This window comes from Equus asinus, chromosome 2, assembly GCF_041296235.1.
Source record: "Equus asinus isolate D_3611 breed Donkey chromosome 2, EquAss-T2T_v2, whole genome shotgun sequence".
NCBI lineage: Eukaryota > Metazoa > Chordata > Mammalia > Perissodactyla > Equidae > Equus > Equus asinus.
This window is the reverse complement of record NC_091791.1, coordinates 27,870,078-27,878,808: the sequence shown is the minus strand read 5'-3', so window position 1 is coordinate 27,878,808 and position 8,731 is coordinate 27,870,078. Positions and strand designations below refer to the sequence as shown.

The 8,731-nt window shown below is 59.4% G+C and overlaps 1 protein-coding gene across 2 annotated transcripts; it reads left to right on the top strand.

Annotated features, from left to right (window-relative positions):
- Positions 1 to 883: 883 nt before the first annotated feature.
- Positions 884 to 8,713, top strand: NFKB2 (nuclear factor kappa B subunit 2). 2 transcript variants are annotated; one of them, XM_014851835.3, is made up of 23 exons: positions 884 to 1,013; positions 2,308 to 2,400; positions 2,680 to 2,761; positions 2,879 to 2,919; positions 3,174 to 3,272; positions 3,352 to 3,503; positions 3,756 to 3,862; positions 3,951 to 4,109; positions 4,394 to 4,498; positions 4,627 to 4,712; positions 4,786 to 4,924; positions 5,161 to 5,289; positions 5,417 to 5,626; positions 5,706 to 5,847; positions 6,267 to 6,381; positions 6,474 to 6,687; positions 6,842 to 7,011; positions 7,137 to 7,239; positions 7,369 to 7,520; positions 7,650 to 7,719; positions 7,941 to 8,113; positions 8,253 to 8,364; positions 8,466 to 8,713. In XM_014851835.3, exons 2-23 carry the CDS (start codon positions 2,380 to 2,382, stop codon positions 8,585 to 8,587), a joined length of 2,703 nt encoding a protein of 900 aa, XP_014707321.1. In that variant the 5' UTR covers positions 884 to 1,013; positions 2,308 to 2,379; the 3' UTR covers positions 8,588 to 8,713. The 2 variants fall into 2 exon arrangements, with proteins under 2 accessions (XP_014707321.1, XP_014707313.1); XM_014851827.3 differs by having other exon boundaries at positions 8,463 to 8,713.
- The last annotated feature ends 18 nt before the right edge of the window (positions 8,714 to 8,731 follow it).

Below are 8,731 nucleotides of genomic sequence, written 5' to 3'. Positions count from 1 at the left end.
GAAGGTCAGGGGCAAATTGCAGGAAAGATCTGAAACAACAGCCTGTGTTCTACCGTGAGCCTAAGGGAGGACGACTCCAAGAATGGAGATTACTCATCGCACCTCCTAAAGAGAAACTCTTCCAACCAGAGATGTCCAGCTTCTGCATCAGCACTTTGTGAAATCCTGTACTGACCTTGCTGCCACCAGCGTTCAAGAGGACGTTGAGAACTATATAAAAGGCAATTTCCTACATCGGAAGAAGTTTGAAATATTAAGATTTTAAATGCATTTTAAATTCTAACATGAGTTCCTGAGCTCAAGTGGGTGTAAAAGTCTGGCTCACTGTGAACCTGTCATTTATAGAAGAGGTTTTAGGTCGGTATTCTCTCTTCCAGGGGAGACGGAAGGGAGGATTACAGAAGCTCCGTGAGGCTCCAGAGAGGCCACCAGATGGCGCTCTGGGACCGACTGCACAATCAACTTCCTTCCTCTTCTCTAGCTCTTCCCCGCAGCAGGGTCCCGCTCTAGGCGAGGGACCAGAGGGCTGGGGCCCGCCAGCTTCCCCCTGGGGTTCCTCGGCTTCAGAGGTGGCCAAGCGTTAGGCACAGCATAAGCCAAGCAGCGGCGAGGACTGCCAGCCGTCTGGGGCAACCCTGGGCGGGAGAGGAGACCGGAGCCGGGGCCCTCGGCCTGGAGATGGCAATCGGTCAGCGGAACCCACCTCAGTCTGGGCCCCCCCCCCCCCCGCCCGACCGTCATCCCAGCTCGCGGCTCCGCGCGCTGTGCGAAGCTTTCCCCTCTAAGGGGCGCACCTGAATCGCTCCCGATTGGCTGCGCGGGTCAGGGAGTTAAACTTTCGGCCAATGAAAAAGGGCATGGAGCGTGACGCACGCACACGTCACGGGAATTCCCCCCCCCGGGGGGCGGAAAAGGGGCTTTCCCGACCTGAGCCTTGGTGGCTGCAGAGGTGTCGCCACCAGTCCGAGGTGGGTCGGGCGGGGAGAGAAGCCGGAACCGGAGCCGCCGCCGCGGTGAGTGGCCGGGTTCAGACCCCCGGGTGGCTGGGACACGGAGAAGGGTGGGAAGAGGGCCCTTACCTGACTCTTAGCCCGGGACTGGAGAGCGGCTTATGCACGCGCACACACACAAAGAGCACGCACACGAACAAGACACACAGATACACAGCGACATCCTTGTATAAAGACATGCTGACCCGTACGTACACCTACACGTATACCAGCGTGTGCACAGCATTGCCCATGCACTACACCCGCACACATTTGCACACGCAAACATGCTCACCCATGCACAGGTGCCTAGATCCATATTCTTGACGCACAAACTCAAAGACAGGTTCACCTGTGCCCTTACATATTAAAACATATTCAGACATGTGTCTACACTGAGAAGTTTAAGGACGCTCATCTGTACACAGACATGCTGACTTGCACACGCACGTAAGCACATGGGCCGAAACACACTTGTTTACCTGTGATGGAGAAACACACATACACACGGCTATGGGACTGGGGCGGGGGGCGTGGGCACCCAAAGCAGGTGCGGTGTGAGAATCAACAGCTGTTGGGATGTTTCGGGGAGAAGGAATAGAGGAGCCCATCCCAAGGAGGAGACGGCTTTCCTCCACCCTCCTCACCCCCATCCCCCCGCCCCGCGGCCCCAGAGTTCGGTTCTCGGGGCAGAACCCCGGGGCCCCCCACTGGGAAGAGCCCCCGCCTACAGGCCTTCGGGGAGGAGGCCTTCCTGCAACAGGAATGTCCCCCCAAAAGCCCCCGGGGTGAATCAGCCGTGGCCTCCCTCGGGGTAGAAAATCCCAAGGTTGCTCCAGGAACGGGGGAGGGGATGGGGGCAGGTCTGGCCCCGGACTGGGAGCCTCCCCAGGCCTTGAAAGACCCTCCGGTCCCCGGCGCCTGCCTGGAGGGAGGAGGGGGGCTCAGTTTCCACGGGGGCTTCCCTGGGTCTGGCTGCCCCTCTGCCCGCCGAAAGACTACCGGCGCCCGCAGGCCAAAGACGACCTCGCGCCCCTCCCGCCGCGGGGGCGTGGCCAGTGGCGTCATTTCCAGGCCCGCCTCCTCCGGCCCCGCCTCCCCCTGGTATTTTCGGGACTTTCCTAAGCTGTTCTAACTTTCCTGCCCCTTCCCCGGCCCAGCCCAGCCCCGGATCTCGCCCTCCACCGGATCTCGCCCGCCACACCCGGACGGGTGGCTGGAGGAGATCGGACCCTCCCCCAAATCTGGACCTCCCTTTCTCCCCCCACTCTGGTCCTCATCTGTCTCTCTCTCCCCCCGCCACTCCCCCCGACCTAAGGCGGGCGCCTGAAACTCTGGGAAACAGAACCCGGCCGGAGCCACCAGACAGAGCCGGGCCTAGCCCAGAGACATGGAGAGTTGCTACGACCCAGTGAGTCACGCCACCTGACCCGAAGCCGGCGGCTGCCCCCCGTGTGTGTCTGCTTGTCTGCCTGTTTGTCCGAGCTCTCTCTGCTCCCCTACACCTATAATGCCCTCAGATTGTCTCAGCCTGCCTATCACTCAGCCTGTCTGCCTGCAAACTGTTTCCAATAGGAGCTTTCTTATGGGCCTGGTGAGGAGAAGGAGTGATTACTAAGGGCTTCCAGAGCTGGGAGGTGGAGGGCTCTGGGGGTGGCTCAGAATCAGCTGCCACCTGTCTCCAAACCAGGGTCTGGATGGTATTATTGACTATGATGATTTCAAATTCAACCCATCCATTGTGGAGCCCAAGGAGCCGGCCCCAGAGACAGGTTAGTAAGTCCCCTAACATCCCCTCGTCTTAGGGGGAGGGGGAGAGAGGAGCATGTGCCCTTTGCCTTGTGGATGAGCTCAGAGATCCTGGCTCAGCAAGGCCCCTCTGTCCCCAGCTGATGGCCCCTACTTGGTGATCGTCGAACAGCCTAAGCAGGTGAGTGGAAGGGATGGTGTGGGATTGCCTCAGCTTTGGGAGAAAGTGGGGTAGTTGTAGCTGGGTGGCCATGGGGAGGGTCAGTGACTCCAGAGGCCATTTAGGTTGAGATAGTTGGTTGCTGCTGATCACAGTGGTATGATTGTGGTTCAGGACAGACACTACCACTCATCATGGTCACTGCTGTCTGGGGGTGTGGCTGCCTTGGGGGGGTCTCTCCTGGTCACAATGTCACTCTGCCCTGGGACCTTCAGCGAGGCTTCCGATTTCGATATGGCTGTGAAGGCCCTTCCCATGGGGGACTGCCAGGTGCCTCCAGCGAGAAGGGCCGGAAGACTTACCCCACTGTCAAGGTGAGTGGGGATGGTACTGGAGGGTGGGCTAGTGGACAATGTGTCCAGGGGCATTACTGACAGCCCTCGCCCCTGCCAGATCTGTAACTACGAGGGACCAGCCAAGATTGAGGTGGACCTGGTAACACACAGTGACCCGCCTCGTGCTCACGCCCACAGCCTGGTGGGCAAGCAGTGCTCGGAGCTGGGGGTCTGCGCCGTGTCTGTGGGACCCAAGGACATGACTGCCCAGTAGGTGCCTTCTACCCCTCGCCCCCACTGGCTTGCCCTTTCATTGCCTGCCAGTCCTAGGCCGCAGCCCACCTCTATGATCTTAGCATCTGACCAAGGAGAGAGACTTGGGTTGGCCCCAGAACCCAAGGCCCCAAGTAAAACCCAGAAAACTTCCTAGAGGAAGTAGGGCTGAGCTGAGCCCTGGCAGTGGGGAGGGTGCCTTAGGTGGAAAGAACTGCCTGTAAAGCCTCTGAGTCCCTCCCCAACCAGATTTAACAACCTGGGTGTCCTGCATGTGACCAAGAAGAACATGATGGAGATTATGATACAAAAACTTCAGAGGCAGCGACTCCGCTCCAGGCCCCAGGGCCTTACGGGTATGGAGGGGAGAGAGGGCGTGACGGGAGGTGGTCGTGCAAGGAGTAGAGGAGCAGTTCTGGGGTCATGTGTGTGCCCACTGCCCAGAGACTGAGCGGCGGGAGCTGGAGCAGGAGGCCAAGGAGCTGAAGAAGGTGATGGACCTGAGCATTGTGCGCCTGCGCTTCTCTGCCTTCCTTCGAGCCAGTGACGGCTCCTTCTCCCTGCCCCTGAAGCCAGTTATCTCCCAACCCATCCACGACAGCAGTGAGTATCCTGACCACCTGGGGTGCCAGAGGGAGATGGGGGGCAGCCTCAAGCTATGGATTCAGATAGGTCTGGGTTTGAACTTGGCCTTACCATGGATGAGCTGAATGACATTGAGCAAGTCATTTCCCCTCTCTGAATATGGCTTCCGTCTTTGGTAAATGAAGATTCTAGCAGTTTCTGTACCTCTTGAGGTTGTTCAGATGATAATACAAAGCACCTGGCTGCATAAATGGGGCTATGGCTATTATATCATCTCAAGTAATTGCTATCCCACCCCCTAGAGTCTCCTGGGGCCTCAAACCTGAAGATTTCTCGAATGGACAAGACAGCTGGCTCTGTGCGAGGTGGAGATGAGGTTTATCTGCTTTGTGACAAGGTGCAGAAAGGTGAGGCTGGAGCCCAGGCTGGGAGCTACGGACAGTGGGTGTCAAGACTGAGGGTCAGGGCAGCTGCAGGACACATGGCCCTGGAGATTCCACTAGGAGCTGTGGCTAAGCTTCAGTTTTCCCTGTAGATGACATTGAGGTTCGATTCTACGAGGATGATGAGAATGGATGGCAGGCCTTTGGGGACTTCTCTCCCACAGATGTCCATAAACAGGTACCGTAGGGCCAGGGCTTGGGGCCTAACTAGGCCAAGGCCTCAGTGACACCTTATGTTCTTCTTCCCCTAGTATGCCATTGTGTTCCGGACGCCTCCCTATCACAAGATGAAGATTGAGCGTCCTGTAACCGTATTCCTGCAACTGAAACGCAAGCGTGGAGGGGATGTCTCTGACTCCAAACAGTTCACCTATTACCCTCTGGTAGAAGGTGGGGCTGGGCTGAAGATCCCAGGGGGGCTGGAGGGTGGGAGCTGGGCTGGACAGTCCCAAGAACTAGATCAGGGGACCCATGAGTCAAGTCAGAAGTGGGGAAGGTCCCAGGAAGAGGTGGTCCTAAGAGCCAGCCTGAGGGCTTTTTGGGGAAAGAGCCATTACCAAACTTGGGATAGGTCTCTTGAGGCCCATGAGTTGGGGTTTTAACATCTCATTTCCCTCTGCCCCCAGACAAGGAGGAGGTGCAGCGCAAGCGGAGGAAAGCCTTGCCCACCTTCTCTCAGCACTTCGGGGGTGGCTCCCACATGGGTGGAGGCTCCGGGGGCTCAGCTGGGGGTTATGGAGGAGCTGGAGGAGGAGGTGAGGGGGTGCTGATGGCGGGAAGAGGGATGGAGGAGGGAAGGGTAAAGGAGAGAGAAACTGGGGGAAGAAATCTGGCAGAGTCCTGGCTGGTGCTCCCTCCCTGCAGCCCTGCCTGTCTCCACAGGTGGCAGCCTCGGCTTTTTCCCCTCCTCCTTGACCTACAACCCCTACCAGTCCGGCGCGGCCCCAATGGGCTGCTACCCGGGAGGCGGGGGCGGGGCGCAGATGGCCGCCGGGGCGCCTAGTGTGGATGCTGGGGAGGAAGCGGCAGAGCCGAGCGCGTCCCCCGTGATCCCTCAGCACGAACCACAGGCCCCGGAGCTGCTGCAGCAGGGTATGGCCTCCGGAATCCGGGCGGTCGGGACCCTGGGGATGGGGACCTAGCCCGCGCCCATGCCCCCTGTCTCCCCCAGCCCGGGAGTACAACGAGCGCCTGTTCGGCCTGGCGCGGCGCAGCGCCCGAGCCTTGCTCGACTACGGCGTCACAGCGGACGCGCGCGCGCTGCTGGCGGGACAGCGCCACCTGCTGACCGCGCAGGACGAGAACGGAGACACGTAGGTGGGCGGGAGGGTGGACGATGGGGGCTAGCGGGGGAAGGCGGGAAGAAGGGCCCGGGCTCGACGCCTGATGGAAGATAATGGGGTGCGGGGCAGGAAAGGGACCTGCAAAGAGCCAGGGCCCTGGAGTTGGACAGACCCGGTTTCAAGTCCGACCTCGATCTGTACTAGTTCTGTTCAAGTACTTAATCTCTCCAGACTTCAGTTTAGTCGACTTTAAAAGGGATACAATAATAGCATTTATCTACCGCAAAAGGTGCTCTGAAGGATTAAGTTTACGTGCTGCGATGCCCTTGGAGATGTCTGGGCTCGACGGGCCCAGCGAGGGAGGTTATGGAGGCAGTGGGCTTTTCAGGGTAGAGGGTGCTGTGAGAGGCTGGGCTTGCTAGGCTAGAGTCTCACTCCCCAACCCCCAGGCCGCTACACCTGGCCATCATCCATGGGCAGACCAGTGTCATCGAGCAGATAGCTCACGTTATCTACCATGCCCAGCACCTCGGCGTTGTCAATCTCACCAACCACCTGCACCAGGTGAGGGGCACCTATTGGTGAGGGGGTAGGGGTTGGAAGGCAGGTGGGTCTCGGCCAGGGGCAGGCGTGGCTCACTTTGCCTGTGTCCCCAGACACCCCTGCATCTGGCAGTGATCACCGGGCAGACAAGGGTGGTGAGCTTCCTGCTGCAGGTAGGCGCAGACCCGGCACTGCTGGATCGGCACGGAGACTCAGCGGTGCACCTGGCACTGCGGGTGGGTGCTGGTGCCCCAGACCTGCTGCGTGCCCTGCTGCAGAGTGGGGTTCCCGCCATGCCCCAGCTGTTGCACCTGCCGGACTTTGAAGGTAAGTTCATCACCTCATCTGGACCTGGAGGCAAGGGTGGGGACTAGGGAGAGTAATTGGTGAGTGCCTAGAGTGGATATGAGGTGTCGAGCTCAGCTGGTCAGGGAGCCACGTTGGGGATCACAGCTGCAGCCTGAGTATCCTCTCTCCCTAGGGCTGTACCCAGTACACCTGGCGGTCCGTGCCCGGAGCCCTGAGTGCCTAGATCTGCTGGTGGACAATGGGGCTGAAGTGGAGGCTGCAGAGCGGCAGGGGGGCCGAACAGCCCTGCATCTGGCCACCGAGATGGAAGAGCTGGGGTTGGTCACCCATCTGGTCACCAAGGTAGCTCTAAAGATTGTGCAAGGGGTTGGGCCAAGGGTTGTGGAGGGACCAAGGATGGTGAAGATACAGGGGGAGGGGTAGCCAATCTGTGGTGCTGTGATCACCCACTCCCTTGCACCCCACAGCTCCGTGCCAATGTGAATGCCCGCACTTTCGCGGGAAACACACCCCTACACCTGGCAGCCGGACTGGGATCCCCAACTCTTACCCGCCTCCTTCTAAAAGCTGGTCAGTCTCACCCTTGGGGGCATATGAACAGGGCTGGGGAGGAAAAGGGGTGCCTCCCAGTTTCCCCTACTTTGCAGTCTTTAATGTGGGCTTCCACTGTACCTCCCCATGACTATCTCCCTCCCCCAGGTGCTGATATCCATGCAGAGAATGAGGAGCCCCTGTGCCCACTGCCTTCACCGCCCACCTCTGATAGTGACTCAGACTCTGAGGGGCCTGAGAGGGACATCCGAAGTAGCTTCCGGGGCCACACACCTCTTGACCTCACTCGTAGCAGCAAGGTGAGGCCACCCTGAGACTAGAAGTACCAGGGAATGGGCATCTGGGCTTACGGATGGGGTCCAGAGAAACCGGTACCTGGGCTTAAGGACTGGGATAAGAGAGAGTTAAGGCTGAGGCTGTCTCCCCAGGTGAAGACCTTGCTGCTAAATGCTGCTCAGGACACCATGGCGCCCCCCCTGACTCCACCCAGCCCTGCAGGTGAGATCTCTCCACCCACTGCCAGACCCAGAGCCCTGCTCACAGAAGTCTCTTCTCCTTCAGGAGGCCTCTCTTTCTCCATCCTTGTCCTCCATCCATTGCCCCCAATGGCCCTGTCTGCCTTGTCTGTCAGATTACCATGGGAGAGGGGTGGCGTCCAAGTGTCTGTGCCTGTGCCCATCTGTGGGGGCAACTAACATGTCTGTGTGTGTTGCCTTCAGGACCAGAGCTGCCACTCGAGGATACAGTCCTGCAGAACCTGGAGCATCTGCTAGATGGGCCAGGAGCCCAGGGCAGCTGGGCAGAGCTGGCAGAACGGCTGGGGCTACGCAGTCTGGTGGACACGTATCGAAAGACAGCCTCACCCAGTGGCAGCCTCCTGCGCAGCTACAAGGTCAGTCAGTCCCTGTCCCCTGCTCCACGCTCCAGCTTCCTTTCCCCAGTCTCAGATCCCAGGTGCTTCCTTGGCCTCAAGGCTCCTGACCCCATGCCCTAACCATAACTCAGGTCTCACGCCTCTTCCTTCTCCTCAGCTGGCTGGTGGGGACTTGGCAGGCCTGCTGGATGCCCTGTCTGACATGGGCCTAGAGGAGGGAGTGAGGCTGCTGCGGGGTCCTGAGGCCCGAGACAAGCTGCCCAGCACAGGTAAAGGGGTGCTACCTGGAAGGTGGATCTGGGCCTGGAGGGTGGGAGGCCTAAGCCTTGACTCTTCCCTATCCCCGCTCCTGTGTCCACTCCCCCAGCAGAGGCGAAGGAGGACAGTGCATATGGGAGCCAGTCGGTGGAACAGGAGGCAGAGAAGCTGGGCCCACCCCCTGAGCCACCAGGAGGGCTCTGCCATGGGCACCCACAGCCTCAGGTGCACTGAACTGTCACCCACTCAGCAGCCCCCTTCCTGGGCCCCTCTGTACAGCATCCCCCCATTCCAGTTCTTATTTAACACCCCATGCCCACCCCTCAGCTGGGGCAAATAAAAGATTCTCATGGGAAAGGATTCTTATTCCAAACTTAT

What these genes read in the sequence shown, in the direction of transcription:
- NFKB2 (XM_014851827.3), top strand. Translation starts at nt 2,380, where the DNA reads ATGGAGAGTTGCTACGACCCA. An exon ending in TGGAGGAGCTGGAGGAGGAG is followed by an intron (nt 5,290 to 5,416) that starts GTGAGGGGGTGC and finishes CTGTCTCCACAG; the next exon opens with GTGGCAGCCTCGGCTTTTTC. An exon ending in ACCTCACTCGTAGCAGCAAG is followed by an intron (nt 7,521 to 7,649) that starts GTGAGGCCACCC and finishes CTGTCTCCCCAG; the next exon opens with GTGAAGACCTTGCTGCTAAA.